Source organism: Sinocyclocheilus anshuiensis, unplaced genomic scaffold, assembly GCF_001515605.1.
Source record: "Sinocyclocheilus anshuiensis isolate Anshui unplaced genomic scaffold, SAMN03320099.WGS_v1.1 scaffold99, whole genome shotgun sequence".
NCBI lineage: Eukaryota > Metazoa > Chordata > Actinopteri > Cypriniformes > Cyprinidae > Sinocyclocheilus > Sinocyclocheilus anshuiensis.
In genome coordinates, this window is record NW_015552547.1 from 174135 (window position 1) to 191333 (window position 17199).

At 41.1% G+C, this 17199-nt stretch overlaps 1 protein-coding gene across 1 annotated transcript in view; it reads left to right on the forward strand.

The window, feature by feature from the left end:
- dnah2 (dynein, axonemal, heavy chain 2) overlaps positions 1 to 17199 on the forward strand; it is a 163408-nt gene that overhangs the window by 24851 nt on the left and 121358 nt on the right. The window contains exons 10-13 of the mRNA XM_016454789.1: positions 12968 to 13055; positions 13597 to 13799; positions 15395 to 15524; positions 16219 to 16401. Coding sequence (XP_016310275.1) covers positions 12968 to 13055; positions 13597 to 13799; positions 15395 to 15524; positions 16219 to 16401 — 604 coding nt within the window. The remainder of the gene's footprint in view (positions 1 to 12967; positions 13056 to 13596; positions 13800 to 15394; positions 15525 to 16218; positions 16402 to 17199) is intronic.

Below are 17199 nucleotides of genomic sequence, written 5' to 3' on the forward strand. Positions count from 1 at the left end.
ATACACTTAGAGAAGTAGCTCCGGTTGGAATGTTCTTCCGCGGGATGTGTGCAGTTCTGTTTATTAACCCCTAGAGCGCCAAAAGTTACATAGTGCTGCTTTAAACAAATACAGGTAATTTACAAAATCAAAGTTCATTGAACGTATGTTTTTTTTTTTATATATTAAAAGTTTGTTTTATATAGCAAATGCAGATAACTCCAGCAGTCGTTTTTTGGCAAAAGCTGATAACTCCACATTTCATGTTACAGAGTTAAACAAAAACACTTGTTTAATCTCTGTAATCTCCTCAGATAACAATGTAGATGTCTGACAAACGTTGTTGTTGTGATCATAGACTGTATGGTTGTGATTACATGCAATACAGGGAGCAGCTTTTCCCTCACCATTCTAACATGCTGCTTTTGCAAGGTTCCATGAAAAAGCTTCAGCTTTTTTGTTTTGCTTTTACACCCCGAAGAAGATGTCAGGGGTTCTGTTTCATTCCTCCTGACCGCCAGAGGCGGTGCTAAGCACTAGTGGATAAGCGCTGCGCCAGCTAGATAGGTCAAGAAAAAAATACCAACAGAGTCACATCATGACGTAGACCGAGATGCGAGGATATAAACCACAGCAGCTCGATGCCCAGCCTCTTTCGCTTTCTCGCTTATGATAGGTCATTGATTAGCGCTGTCCCGTGCAGCTTACCTGAGTTGCGAGGATTCGCCCTCTCAAGCTGTGACAGCACGCCCTGCACTGTCATCGGATATTTTGGATTCCCTCTCTTCATTACGTGAGTATACATTATTACATTGTTGTGTCAGTGAGACCCTGTGCTTCACGGTTCTATCCGGGGGCTGTTTTCGACCGCACTTAGGTAGCGTTTCCCTGCTGACCTATTTATCATTGATTTTGTCGCCTACTCACCGTCGTACAAGCTCTCCTTTGCCCCACGGCACTATCCGAAGGCAGTTCTGATAATTCACATGTGATTCCTCTCTCTTATAAATCTTTTGGTTCTATCCGAAGATTTTATCAATGCCTGATCATTCTGCGAGCGTGTGATATCAGTTTTGAGTTCCTATGGTGCTACCGAGGACGTGTTTTGACAGAGTCATGGCTCACATCTCTCATATATCCGTCTCTCCACCGAGCTGCAAACTGTGCCTAAACGCACTTCTTCCCGACGATGGACACGATCGCTGCCCGTCATGTTTGGGGATTCAGCATCTGAAGGAAGCGTTGACTGATCTGTGTTTGCATTGTGCCATGCTGCCGCTGTCAGAAAGACAGCTTCGTCTTGCAGAGCTAGATCCTAACTCGTCTGCTAGCCTCGCACAGTCGTATTCAGCGCCACAGCGTGTTCAAAAACGTCGCACATCAGCAGCTGCTGGTGCTCCGCCGACCAAAAAGAAATAATCGTCACCGCAGACAGAAACTTTGCTATCGAAGACTGTTGCCACTCTCTCTTCAGAGATGGCAGAGTTGAAACGTCTTCTTCAGTCTTTACAACTCCCGGTGTCAGCCGCGCCCACTGAGAACAATTCAGTGAACGAGATTGATTTCTAACCCCCAAATACTATCGACTTAGATGTTCTATCTATGAGTGCATCTAATTCACATTTCCTTGATGAAGAGTTGGTGGATCCTGCCATGCAGTCTGGCCCCCACAGGATGCTCTCTCCAGCCTGTTTGCTGCTGGTGGTTCAAGCGGTGGGTCTGTACATTCATCTAGTGCAGGCCAATCTTCTCCTGATGACATTCTTTCGATTCTGCAGATGGCTGTGGCTCGTTTGGGTCTTGATAACTCTATTCAGCCTGCTCAAACTAATGTGTTCTTTAAGCAAAATGCTGATAATACGTTTACTATGCTTCCATGCAAAGACTTTGTGGCTGAATTCTCCAGTGCATTAACAGGCTCCAATGTGCCTAACAGGAGGTCAAAGACAGCCCGCACTCTTGCCTCAATGGCTGAGGCTGACTCTATTGGAGTATGTCAGGCACCTGAAATTGAACAGCTGGTGGCAGCATTGGTGGTTTCACCAGATGAAGCGCTTAGAGGCAATGTCCGCTGCCACGCAGCGCAGCGCACCACGCAGTGGTCGTACTGACACATTATTGAAAAAAGCATATGAGTCCGTAGCCTACATAACTCGGGTGGAGAATACTATTTGCCAGCTGCTGCTCGCCTGTAACACCACATTAGGGTCAGTGAATGTTGACTCCTCTGTACCTCAGTTCTTACAGACTGCCCTGTTGACTATAGGTCATGTAACGCGTGAACTTGGGATGCTTTTGGCAACCCTTCTAACAGCCCGACGACAGGTATGGCTTGCTCTGGCAAGGTTGCCTGAAGACTGTAAGAAGACATTGAGGGAACTACCAATTGTACCGGGACATCTTTTTGGCCCCAACGTTTCTGAACTATTAGAAAAGAGAATGAAGTCGTCAGAGGCCACACGACAGTTAACTCAGGTCCCACGGGCTCCTACTTTTAGGATGCCATTGATGCCAGCTCACCCACGCTACTCGAGTTCAGAGCAGCAGTTGCATCACCATGGTGGTCCTCAACTTCAATTGCCGCAGCGACACAGAGTGGCCGAAGATACTCAGTCACGCCGCCCTTTTCCCCGCCACCATCAAGGGGGGCCACGTCAGCACCCCCCCGCAGTTTCAAAGGGCAGAAACCAGAAACCCAGTCGGTCGTTTCACTGCACAGCACCTACATTACTGGGAAACATCAACATCCGACCCCTGGGTTCTGATGACTCTGAACACTTTGCAGTTCCGACGCTGGCCTCCAAAGTTTTCAGGGATTCTTCCGACAGTCGTCAAAGATGCAACCAGTTCAATGGCCCTTTCCATGGAAATTTGTTCGCTGTTGTTGAAAGGAGCCATAGAAAAAGTTTCCCCTCTCAGACAGAGGGACAGTTTTTACTCTACGTACTTCCTTGTTCCAAAAAAAGGATGGTGGTTTCCGGTCAATTCTGGATCTTCGATGCCTCAATATGTTCCTAAAGTCTCGTTTTCGAATGTTACGCACAGTAGACGTTCTTCTATCTGTGATGAAAGGAGACTGGTTTGTGAGTATAGACTTGAGGGATGCTTACTTCCATGTTCCCATTGCTCCCCACCACAGGAAGTTCCTAAGATTCAGTTTTCAGGGTCAAGTCTATCAGTTCAGAGTCCTGCCATTCGGGCTGTCTCTAGCTCCTCGCGTTTTCACGAGATGCATGAATGCGGCTCTGTCTTCTCTTTGGTCCAAGGGCATGAGGATTCTGCCTTATTTGGACGATTGGCTGCTCTGCGCCCCAACGAAAGTACACGCTCTAAGCGATACCAAGATTCTTCTGGATCATATACAGAAGCTAGGCCTTACTGTGAATGAAACAAAAAGTCATTTGGTTCCAGAGCAGACTATAACCTTCATAGGAATAATGCTCAATTCTGTCACAATGTCTGCCACATTGTCTCACACTCGGACAGTCAGTATTCTTCAGTTGTTGACTCGTTTCCGTCTGGGGGCAAGGATACCTTAAGCTGCCGCCACATCCGTGATTCCCTTAGGGTTGCTTCACCTCAGGCCTCTTCAGAAGTGGAGCAACAGCTTAGGGCTAGACTCAACAAGACATCGCCATCGCATGATTGTTGGTTCTTCTGCTTGTGTCAGAGCACTGAAACCCTGGAAATGGGTAACATTTCTGAGGGCTGGAGTGCCACTAGGAGTGGTGCCTTCTCGTCGGGAAGTGATCACAACCAATGCTTCACTAACAGGATGGGGGGCAACATGGAACCAGAGGGGGATTGGTGGCCGCTGGTCAACAAATGAGGCCTTAGAACATATCAATGTTCTGGAACTGAAGGCAGTGTATTTAGCGCTACAACACTTCTTACCAAATCTGTTAGGCCACCATGTACTTGTCCGATCTGACAACACGTCAACAGTCTTTCATTTGAATCACCAGGGCGGCACCAGGTCTCTTGAGTCTTTACAACTAACTCGCAAGATCCTCAGATGGTCTCAAGGCCGACTGGCTTCATTAAAGGCAGTTTATCTTCCAGGATTGGACAATCAAGTGGCGGATGCTCTGTCCAGGGATCTACTGCTTCCAGGTGAATGGAGGCTTCACCCGGATGTGGTGCAACTGATTTGGCAACGGTTCGGCAAGGCAGAGGTTGATCTATTTGCCTCAGAGCTAACCACGCATTGCCGTTGGTGGTTTGCAAGGGCAGAGGCATCCAGCCCATTGGGACAGGATGCGTTAGCTCATGAGTGGCCGAACTGCCTATTGTACGCGTTCCCTCCTTTTCCACTTCTATGGGAGACCCTACACCAAATATTTCTGTCCAAACACAGGGTGCTTTTAGTGGCACCTCGTTGGCCAGCCAGGTCGTGGTTTCCTCTTCTTGTGAGTCTGTTACAGGGCGAGCCGTGGCAGCTTCTCATCGGACAGGACCTCCTTTCTCAGCTGAATGCCCGTGTTTGGCACCCGGATCCAGCTTGTCTTCAGCTTTGGGTTTGGCCAGTGGGTCCACTTCTCAGTTAACTGATTGTGAGCCAGCAGTTCTGAACAATATTGGTAACGCTAGGGCTCCTTCAACATGACAGCTTTATGCTGCTCGTTGGAGGATTTTTTCATCTTGGTGTGGGGAACAAGGACTTGACCCAGTTCATTGTACTATGCCAAAAGTATTGAGTTTTTTGCAACATCTCTTAGATGACAATAAGGCAGTTTCAACCATAAAAGTTTATGTTGCTGCCATCTCTACTTATCATGCCCCGGTCGATGGTGCATCCTTGGGGTCTCACAACCTTGTATGTAGCTTTCTGAAGGGAGCAAGGCCTGTTTGTTCCGCTCCTTTTCCTGTTTGGGACTTGCCGCTTGTTTTAGAGTTTCTTTGTACACCACAGTTTGAGCCATTGGATGTGGTGGATATTAAGTGGCTGACCTTGAAATTGTCTTTTCTGTTAGCCATTGCTTCTGCTAAACGCGTTGGTGAACTTCATGCTCTGTCAGTGAGTGAATCGTGCTTACGCTGGTTGCCAGAGGGTTCTGGGGTCATTCTTTGGCCTAATCCGGCCTTCCTTCCTAAGGTCTTGTCACCTCAATTTGTAAACCAGTCTATTCATCTGGCTGCTTTTCAATCTCCTCTTTCTCCCTCTGATGCAGTCTGGGGGAGGTCTCATCTGCTGTGTCCTGTACAAGCTTTAAGGTGCTATGTTAAGTCTACTGCTTCTTTCAGACAGACAGATCAGTTATTTGTCTGTTATGGTGAGGTACGCAAGGGTTCTCCTTTGTCTAAGCAAAGACTAGCCCGCTGGATTGTCGAGGTGATAAAGCTAGCGTATAGTCATTCTAACCAACCTTTACCAGTGGGTGTCACTTGTCACTACTAGGGCTGTCTCTTCATCTTGGGTCACTTTACGAGGAGTTTCCTTGGCAGAGGTCTGTGCAGCGGCTACCTGGTCCTCTCCATGTACCTTTACACTATTCTACAAGGTCAATGTGGCTGCTTCTCATGATGTGAGTTCTGCAGTCCTTCTGGAGCGTCCTTGATGCAGGTGGGTGGCATTCCTCATGACTGTGTTGGTACGTGTCATCCACTAGTGCTTAGCACCACCTCTGGCGGTCATCCGAAATTCACAGAACCACAGTTACATACATAACTAGCGTTCAGCCTTGTCACTTGACCTGAATACAGCGCGCTGAATCGCTAAAATGGACTTAACGGCTTCTGTTCACAAAAAAAAGGGCGCTTGTCGGCTTCTGCTGTAAAACGTGAACTTGCGATGCCTTAGAAGTGGACAATACAGGCTTTTTTGACAAAACATGTTTAAGGTTCAGATCGCACTATATGTGGAGAATAATGCACTGCACTCAGTTAATTTTTTTTAAAGTGGCATTTATCGTTTTTTTGTAAATGAACTCTTTATATATTGTAACAATATAAAAGTCTTTGTTGTGGTATTTGATCAGTTTAATCAGGGTGGCCGCGGGTCCTTAAAAAGTCTCAAAATGTCTTAAATAAAGTTTTCCTAAAATAAGGCCTTAAAAAGTCTTAAAATGTCTTAAATTCAGATTCAGTAAATACTTAAATATTTTTGGTCACATTACCACAAAAATTTCTCCAGTCTGACGGACTCAGTGAGTGTCCATCAAGAGTACTTTTCCCCCCCCGCTGTAGTTACCGCGTCATCAGAGAGAATTGCGGTTACAGAATACAGTCGAACACCAGCTCGCTGACCAGCCTCCGAACTACTTTTAATGGGTTCATGCAATTTTACTGAAAAATGGCTTGAGAATTGTACTTGTCCGACAGGACTAATAGCCTGATTAAAACTTAAGTGACAAAATATAATCACGCATCAAAACGCGCAAATGATTCTTCTGATTTTATCACATTCAGCTTAAACAGCGATTGATAATTGATAGTGTATTTCTATTATCAATGTCGCGCTTATGCATTTTCGCCCAACATTTCTTATTTGTATGTTCAAAATTTTATTTTACAACATTAATTTTTATTTTATTACATTTTATTTTATTACAACATTAATCCCATAACATTATTTATTGCTGTTGTAATTTTGTAATTATTTAATTTGATTGGTAACAGCTCTGTAGTGTATTAAATTTCTTGATCAATTGTATTTGTGGGAATATTTTGTATATTGTCTGCTGATATGAAAAGTTCACTGTATATCGTAATAACAAATAGAATTTTTGACAGCGATGATATTTTGTTTTCTTTTTACATTTAAACGCGTTAAATATTACATATACGTATGTAATATAATGTGTATTTCCATCACAGGCTTGGTCTTAAATTTCACATAAGGTGGTATTAAAAAGGTCTTAAAAAGTCTTAAATTTAACTTGTTCATATCTGTAGACACCCTGTTAATGTATCCTAGCTGAATATGAGTAATGATTTATTTCTTTAAAAAGATCCTGTTACCACAGCCTCTGTTTGGCTAGTCTGAATTCTGTTTCATAGTCAGCTAAATGTTTGCTCTCTTCTAGTTCTCTTCTGTCTGAGTCAGCTGTACACAGATAGTTTTCAGCGCCTGGCCTTCCTTTCTATACAGCAGCTAATAGAGAGCATGCTTTAAGCCTATATTATTTACTGCCCGCCCTCCTCTCTGTCTTTCAGCTTTACTGCCCTTCCTCTCCCTGTCATTTCCACAATCACTGGATCTGCCTAACCCACCCAGTCATCTTAGCTTCTCCACACAATTCTTGCGCTCACACTCTCTCCCTTTCACAATGGAAATGATACCGCTGATAAATGAGAGTGCCAAAGCTGTTCCGTGATTGCAGCCCTCCTGCTAAAAAGAACAGCATTTTACGGTGCGATGACAGAGTTTCTTCTTCAAAGTGATGGCAACTTACCGCCAAATGACAGAGGCTGAACACTGCAGCATCCATTTGAAAGGAGCTCTCTCAGAGTCATCTCCCGGAGTTTTTTTATTGCACTTAGGTTTAGGTTGGCGCTTCTTCTTTAGGTGTGGTGCAACTTTGCAATACTGTTTCATCATGTCCCAGCAGAATGCGGCATCTGCTTCGTAGCATTCCGCCGTAAACTATGGCATAACTCACAGTGGCTGTGATTTTGAAAGATGTTAACAGTGTAGCAAATGCTGTATTGTTGAAGCTGAATGTAACAGATTCAGTGGGAGGGATACTCTGTAGAGAAGAAACATTTATTTCCTAAGCAAGTCTTCCCTACAGGATACAGCCATTCAGTTGTGGCTTTTAAAAACAGCAAGGGGCTCCAGAGGTATTTCACGGAAAATAATGTGCGGTCAATCAAACACAACACAATGTTCTTAGTGGGTTACACCCTAAGGTCTCTCGCTTTCACCCCAGCCCTGCAGTTTTTTTTGGATTGCATCATATTTGTAGTGTTGTGGGCCTGCTGGTTGTTTATGACTGTTGGCTTCAGTTGTTGTGATAAAAGCAAAGAGTTTGTTTTGCCCCGCAGACACAGAGATCTCCGATCCTTCAGTCGAGTAGCTGACCCCATCCTCCAAAATACAGCCAATGTTCAGATAGCACAAAGAATACATTGTTCCACCTCTCTTACCAACACTGTACAATGATTCTTACTATAGATGCAGTAAATAATGTTGAATAACTAACTACCAGATGTACCATAAAATTGCAGAATTATTGAATATTTTTGTTTACTCACTATTCCAAGTATGCATCTCAGTGCAGCTCTTCTGTCACGATTTACCATTTAAAAGTTAAAATAAATATATAATGACTAAATAGGCCTACCTTAATTCAGTCCCACTTTCCCTTATGGTTAATTATGGTTGCTTTGTTTGACTGTTCATTTACATAAAATTTGGTGACAATCAATCACATTTACTTAATTAAGTAGATTAATTAAACTTTAAAAAGCCATGCAAATTCTTGTCTATGTGAAAAGTTATTTTGAAGAATATTTTTGGACCTACAATGAAAGTCAATGGGATCCAAAACAACTTTGGTCCCAATAGACCTTCACTGGACAAAAAAACATAATGGAGTGCAAATGATGACTAAATATTTATTTTTGCCTGAAATTCCTTTATCATCCTCTTGACATTTCTTGATTCATAACATTGACAACACTGGCATAGTCGTGGATCTGATGTTTTATTTGATGGAGGCAGCATGGACATCCAGGGTATTCATCAAAATGGTGTACTCAGATTTGTGCTTCTGTTCTATAGAGTCTGTTATTTAGTATATTGATATTTGGGAGAAAAAAATCCCACTTCAGAGTTAAGATCTATAGTTTTTTTTCAGTAAAGATACTATGTTTACTGAATGCACTAGAGCATCAGGAATCCTATACATTTTAGAACTTGTGAATAGAATCATTGCAGAAGAGCATGCTAGTATGAGCCATTTGTTGTTGCAGTACCGTTAATGGCCTGCCAGCTGCAGCAATAATAGCCTGCACTCCTGCGGCCTGGGCCGATGGCAGCACTTGAAGTGAATCGATTGCTGCACTAGTAAATTCAATACAGTGCTGCAACTAAAAACTTAAGGCACGGCAGGCCTCCAAGGTAGGATTTGATTGTCCCTGCTTTACGATGTATTGAGTGCGAGAGTGAATGCCCTGTGTAAAGCAGACAGCGTTATAAATGGCCAATGTTAAAGCTGGATCCAGATGCTTGAGGTTTGGTGTTAAGCAAAGAAAGCCCTTTTACTATTTTCAGTTTGAGGAGTAAGACCATTATGCACACACTCGCAAATGTCTTCAGAGTTCAGCTCTGGGTCGACGTCTTGGAGACTCATGGTTGTGTGTATTAATAAACAGCAAGCAAATGCCCTTTATCGTATTTTGCCATCATTGTGTTGTTCTTTGCACAGACAGGAGGAGCAGAAAATTAGCAAGTGTCATTGGCACTGTTGCAGCTCACATCACGTCAGATACTTTCAGAGAAATGATTGATCAAAGCCGGCCGTCAACTCTATCAGTCTGGACAGCTATGAATCAAAGGTCACCTGTGTTTTTCTCCAGAGCTATTTTACTGGCATCATATGTATAAGTAGGGATCACTTAAGCTGGTTTGCTCAACCTCACGGTGCATGTGTATGTTTATATATGTGTGTGTTGTGACATGATTAATGTGGTGTTAGTTGCAGCATGCCCTTTATCCTCTGTCCTCCTGGTGGCCTCTCTTTTTTTATCTATTTATTTATTTTTTGCTTTTTCACTCACTTTATCATTCAGTTTCTTTTTTTTTTTTTGCCTTGAACACTCTCTTCTCCACATCTTTTTTCACTTTCACTCTCATATGAAAGAAAACCACAAATGACATCTCTATAATATCTCAAGTGATATTCCTGGACAATAATGAGATTTAATGAAAAGCAAATGGAGTCTTTTCTTAAGAAGTAGTTACATTTTTCCAAATTTCAGAAGAGATCTCAGCAGTATCACAACTGTGTGCTCAGATTTGCCATGATACTAAGATCTGTAATCAAACATCAAAGGCTATGTTTTGGATGCAATACTAGCTTTTTAAATAATAAGTCCCTGCCTGACATTTTTATTTTTTTTGATAATCATTTTTACTTGGATGTACTTCATAATACAGTAGAAAAGATTAGACAAAGTTGATACTGAAATTAAACAAAACTGAGAACTTGAACTAAATTAACGAAATAGTAATAAAATCAATAAAATATCAAACTCTTTCATTGCCTTCTCTTTGCCTTTATCCTTTCATTCAAGTGCTCTTTCTCTCCACCACTCTTTTTCCCTTTAACTCCCTCTTTTTAACTATTTTTTATTGAATTCTTATTTATTGAATTACGAGTCAATCATGTCAGATTTTCCAGACAATACCTTTAAAGGTTGCTCAGTAAGGAGTAGGGCACCCTGTCCTCGAATGAATCGTAACCCTTGTGGTCAGCCTGGTTATTCTTCTGTATAATGATTGAGCTTAAATCCTTTCAGACCTTCTGAAACACAGATGACCTCATAAAATATCTGTCATGGTTGGAAACATTGCCATGGTACCACTGCCACTAACTGTTCAGGGAGTCGTGCTTTGAAAGAAAGATATGCAGATTATGTTTGTGTGCATGAGTTTAAATGCACAGAGCAGAACTATTTTAACTGGTCAATGAGTCACACCGATTTACTGCTTTGCCATTTTTTGACATTGTGTGTGTGTGTGTGTGTGTGTATAAGACTGTTAACTTTAACACTAGATGTTCATTACATATTTCATTTTACAGATCAAATTCTCAATTTCATGATACACTTTTGATTTTATAGCATTTACCTAATGTTAAAATTGCCACTGACATCACAGCTATGATGAAATCCTGTATGACAGCTACCAGTGAGAGTGTTTTCATTCATGTTCACTTTTAACCTAACAACTGAAAAATAAAATGGGTGTTACTTTAAATTCATAGGCATAAAAATTTCAGACAGAAGTAGAAAAATATTGGACATCTGAAAATATTTTGATGTAAATATTACATTTTTTTCTCCTCAGACTGAGAGAGAATCTTATTCAATTTAATTTAAACTGCCCCTGACACAGTTGTCCCCCATCTCCCTTCTGTATTGTCTGGTTAGGACCAATAATGGAGGAGACTTGTTGTAAACACTTTTCTCATTTTAATTAATATTTTGTCTGTTTATGTGAAAATGCAGTCAGTTGTTTGCATTTCACTGATTTCACTCATTTATTTTCCATAAGTACTTAACTTCGTAGTATGATCCACTCTCTCTCAAACTCTGTTTAAATCATCGTCTCTAACCTTGCTGGATGTTGTAATAGCGTTTTATCATGGTTCATGGTATGCAGTAACTTGTTCAAAGGGATGTGACCCTGGAGCCAGAGACATAAAGATAGCTTATCGTCTGTAATCTGTGTTACTGCCTATGTCTGACATTCACCTCTGTGTCCTCCTATGTGTTTAGACAGTGCATTCATCACTTTGGGCCCAATGACAACCTTCTTTGAGACCTACACCACTGGATCATGTCTCTGTCATAATCACTTACGTCTCGCTCTCTCTTTTTCCCAAAACAATCGTGTTCATCTGTTTTTGTCTGTTATCCTTCCTCCCAATCCCTCTTTTAGTTGTACAAAAGTTGTCCTCCCTGGCCCTCTTCCTTCCTTTCTTTTGCATGACAGCCGTTTACTGGAGCATTATTCCCCGTATAAGCCCCTCTTTAATTAGATACCAATTTGGATGGATTTACGCTTTTTCACATGCCAAAACATTCATATTGGCTGTTTATCCCCGTGGTTAAAGGGCATAGCTGTCAAACTGACCACAATTCATGGCGATATTAAGTGTTTCGCAGTGAACTGAGCAGCATGGCGCAGCTCCGTTCCTTCCGAAATAACATGGGCTAACTGGTGATTAAGGATTTAAAAGACGAAGTGGAGATGCTCGTGCCGGGCGGTCCTGTAAATGATTCAGGAGAACTGATAGCTGGTGCGCGGCTCACCGTCATTTCAATGTGTTTTTGAATCTCAGTCATTAAAGCTCTGGCCGCATTTCAGTTTAAGCCCTCATCCTCCACTCTGGCGACTATGATCTCCGTGCAAGGCGAAAATCGTAATTTAGTCGTTGCTCCAGGGGGCGGTTATTTTTCTCTTTAATAATAAATATTAAAAAAATTTCTTTGCATAAATCAAAGTAGTATGAAAGATGAAAAGGGAATTCGTGTTTTATGCATGGAGACCTTCCTAAAACTTATCTGGTGGCCTGTTGTTACCCCACACGACCTGAGATAGGGGCCGCACATGAAAAGAAATCGCAAAACGCTGGCAACTACATGCCCCATTGTATCTTGACATCAGCTTTGAACTGTGAGGAAACCAAGAATGAAAGGCAGAAATGGCCAGTTAAGGGGTCTGGTTTCATATGAGGACCAGTCTGACAGAGTTCCTAGTTCCAAGATAGCAATCTCTCAGAACAAGGCCATGGATTTGGTCTCTCCCTTTGACTAAATCACTCAATTTACATGTACTATCATGCCTATCTGGTAACAGAGTCATCCCGCTGAAGTCTTACTCTCTTTTTCTATATAACTCTCTTGCGCTCCCTCTCTTTTCCCCTCCCTGTGACCCTGGCTTCTTCTCTGCCCCACTAAAGGTGTTTGTCTGTGAGTGGCAGTGAGGATTACCTTTCCATCAGTAGAAGAATGAGGTGTGAAAAGCAATCTGAGGAACGCCAGGCCGGCTGATATGGAACTTTGGCGGATATAATTATGCCTATGAAAGATCATTTCTGACCTGATCCCTTGCTGCTCTGGATGGCAGCCAGCCACCGCCGTTGTTTTGTTTTGCTCGTGCGGCGTGTGAAATGTGAAAACCTTTAGCAAGGGAGTAGTGACACAGCAGACTTCTCCATTTTTCTCTGCTTTCCCTTAAAGTCTTGCCCTGTAGAAACAAAAATGAGGATGAAGATGTATGAACTTTCTATTTTTCTTGAACTCTTTGTCTTTTTAGATACTCTTCCCAAGGGTGGTCGCTTGACCAGATTACCATATTTGCTCTGGTGGATTCCTTTGTGCGGAGATGCAAAGATCTAATAGAGGTGAGCAAACACTACAAAATGATGCAAACAAACACACATTCACAAACTGTACATTTTCCAAATGTATGCAGAATTTTTACACCCTACTTTCTCAAGCACACATCCAGAGAATATCCTCTCAGATTTCTCAATAATTCACATCTCTGTCTCTCGTCTTTATTGCTTTCATTTTTCGTATTTCCCAGGACTCCTGTCCTTGCTGAGAGCTGTTTTTTTTTATATCACTTGTCATTTTTATATTTATTCATGCACATTTTTTGCTGTGTGCTCCTACTAGTTCCTCATACTATTGGTACTTTCCATAATTAGGGCTTGAAACTCTTTTTCTCTTTCAACAAATGGTTAGTGAGAAGAGATGCTTAGCCTTCAGAAATTGTTGTATATCAAGCATAGGAGGTTTTTTTTGCAATAAATGCTTTCAGACTGTTTGACTTTTTGTAAAATAGTATATTGAATATCTATTCTATTTTAATTTTTGAATATCGATTCTCACATTTTTTTTATCTAAGTTTCTTTCTCTAACACATTCTCTTTATTTCAGGTGTGTGAGTGTCAGCAGCAGTTTGCTCGCTGGGAAGAGGGTGAGCGAGTGCCGTTGCCATGCTTTGCTGGACGTCAGGGGTCAGAGGTCACTCAGAGACTGCTGTACATAGAGGCAACCTTTGACAACAGCCTGCAGGTCCTGCACTCTGTTAAGGACATCCTGGATGTCAGAAATCCCTCTTGGCATGAGGACTACAGCAGGTGCAGTGTGTTTGTAAATTGATCAGGGCACAAAGAAAAAGAGGTACTGTGAAATAGCTGGCTTTGATTGTTCGAGGAGCTACATTCTGTCCATATGGCAAACACGATGCCTACACTGGAAGCGACCAGTGTTGCATTTTCTGGAAGCTGCACATCACCTCTGAATGTCCACTAACCAGAGACCAGTCAGCTGTGAGCTTCATCAAGATTAAATCGAAAATGCATTCCATTAATAATAAAAGCCTACTTACATTTTTAACAAATGAGCCATTGGTATAAAAATATTGTATGCATGAGCATTTTTAGGATAACATATAATTTTATAATATAATAATTGAATATATAAATACAAATATGCCAATTTAAGTAATATTAAATACATTACATGCATTCAAAAGTTTGAAAGAAGTCATTTATCCTCACCAAGGCTGCATTTATTTAATCAAAAATACAGTAAAAAAATAATATAGTGAAATATTATTTTAAAAAATTAAATAACCCTTTTCCTTTTAAATATATTTTAAAATGTAATTTAAGTCCAAAAGAACAGCATTCATTTTAAAATATGTACAAGTCTTTACTGTCCCTTTTGAAAATTTTAATGCGTCCTTTCTGAATAAAAGTTTCTTAATTTCTTTCATTAAAAAAAAAAGACTAACGCCAGATTATTGTTTAATTATTTTATATATATATATAAAATGGATCTTCATATGGATAGAATAAAATAATCTTGAGTTGCTGTGGTATTTGTAAAATGAAGGTGCCAAATCTGGCTCTTGCATTGTAGATGGCTCCATTGACTATAATGGGAGCGATCTAGTTTTGTTGTGTAGTGACACGCAAAATGCGTCAAACTGTGTGTCTTTCTGCCAGCCTGTCTATGAGGCAGTCAGTCCTTCTGGTTCTCATGTATATTTATAAATGTTTGTCATTCTCGACTGCTTATTGGCCTGCTGACCTGTTGGGAATTTCCATACATCTCGTATTAGCATATCTTCATAAATATGTATATAATGACCTGCATATTCGGATCATATAGATATTTTTCATGAATATTCTGCCTAAATGTATGTACAGCGGGGAGAAGATCACTTTGCCTTTCTGTCTGAGCCCAGCGTGCCCCTATTGTCATTCACAACTGTTTGTGACAGCAGGCAGTTTGGCTGCTTATCTGAATACCATCATGACCGTCTGTGTGATGGAACCTGGGCTGCCCATCAGCCTCCAGAGACCATTATCCCCTCATACCCCCGCCCCAGGCACTGACGGACCTTAGGAAAGGGAGCAGTGCGTGAGCGAGCGTGTGCATCTGATGGCCATGATGGATTGGGGCCGAGGCGGGTCATAGGGTTAGGATGTTGTTGCCAAGACAAACAACTGTGCTTGTGTCTGGGGCAGGTGTTTCATAGTGTCTCAGCATATTGAGAGCACCCAAATCAATACCAGCCTCCATTTATGGCTGAGAGTGTGTGTGTGCTGGACTCTGCCTTTGAATAGAGGGCACTGATTTGTGTTTGGAACGTGCTGTACAGCTCTGCCCACTTCTTTGTTGTTTTGTGCCTCTTGTTTATCCGTGTGTGCATTTGTGTTTTTAGGTTTTGTGGTAAAGTGAAAGATCTGGAGGTGATGATGCAGAATTTGATCACTTCGACCTTCGAGACTGTGAACTGTGTGGAGGAAGGAGTACAGCTGCTTGACGTGTTTCAGCACCTGTCTGGACGAGAGGTCTTTCTCACACACACTTTATCACCTCCTTTAAAACCTTGCACACTGTCAGACTGCTAGTCTTCTTAGCAAATACAGTGAATACAAATGGCTCCGGCAGAAGAGACCGAACACAGACTTCTGATGTCACTTCCTTTTCACTCTCATTTACTCGGGGGGTCAGTAGCAGGACCTCACGCACACATATAAGCCCACTGCTCTCTCACCTGTGTCACCAGTCTCTTTAGTTGTTGTCATTAAGATGTGTTTACCTCGTTAATCACCATCATCTCTCCTGGCTTTTGCCTTCCCCTTCAGTCTCAGTTTTTTTTTCATTCTTCTTCTTTTCAGTCTCAAATTTCAAATTTGAAAGTGTTGCATTGACTAGACTAGTTTACATGCATTATAGCTAAAGCATTAGAATGAATAATAAAAAGTCAAAAACAAAAAGGTGAAGTGAAGGTGAAACAAACTAAAATAAAATATAAAATGTAATTTAATATAAAAAAATCTAATCAAATAATTTATAGAATAACAAGGCATTGGTAAACATAATAAAGCCAACTAGTTAACATAACGATCATAGCAGTAATTTGTTGTGGTTTCTGAGAGTGTTCATTCACATAAAGAGGCAAGCCATAAGAGGCTGTGTATTACAGGATTTTACCACAATTTACCACATTTCCTGAGTGTTTCTCTTTTATATCTTTCTTAGGCAATCAAGCGGACCATTGACAGAAAGACGGTGGATGTATACGCATTGCTTAGTGCTGAGCTGAGTGATATTAATTTGGTGATGTGCAGGCTGTCATCTCTCACTCCTGCTCAGATGCCTCGACATGCAGGACAGGGGCATTGGACCCGAGCACTCCGATCTCGGATAGAAAGACCCATGGAGGTGATATTAACATTAAAGAGAGGTTAACATTTAAAAAAAACAAAAAACTATAAGATCAATGTTGTGAATCAAGAACTCTTTTTGATTCAGAACTGGTTGCATTTTTTTTTAAATCCAATACCAGTACACAATGATTTAAATGAAATTCCGACAATGCAAAAATACTGTCAGTGTTTTCTGTACTGGTGAATTCAGAACAGAAAGAAATTTAATTTTAATTTGAATGTTTTAATAATTTTATGTGCTTTTGTCATAGCTTTCATTTTTATGTCAGTTTGAATAATTTTGGTATTTCAACGTATTTATTTCGCGTATCTCAAACTCCTCAATCTAAAATGACTCAATGACATAATTTACTTTTTATTTGACTTAAAATAAACTAAGCACTTAAAGGATTAGTTCACTCCAGAATAAAAATGTCCTCATAATTGCCTCACCCCCATGTCATCCAAGATGTTCAAGTCTTTCTTTCTTTAGCCGAAAAGAAATTAAGGTTTTTGAGGAAAATATTCCAGGATTTTTCTCCATATAGTGGACTTCAACTGGGACCAATGGGTTGAAGGTCCAAATTGCAATTTTACTGCAGCTTCAAAGGGCTCTACAAGATCCCAGCCGAGGAATAAGGGTCTTAACTAGCGAAACGGCCATTTTCTAAAAAATAAAAAGTATATACCACAAGTGCTTGTCTTTCACTAGCTCTGTGATGTGCGTCCATGACTTCACACATTATGTAATCACGTTGGAAGGTCACAAATTTTCCTAGTGGAAGAAATCTTTTAGGTTTCAAAAGATTTAAAC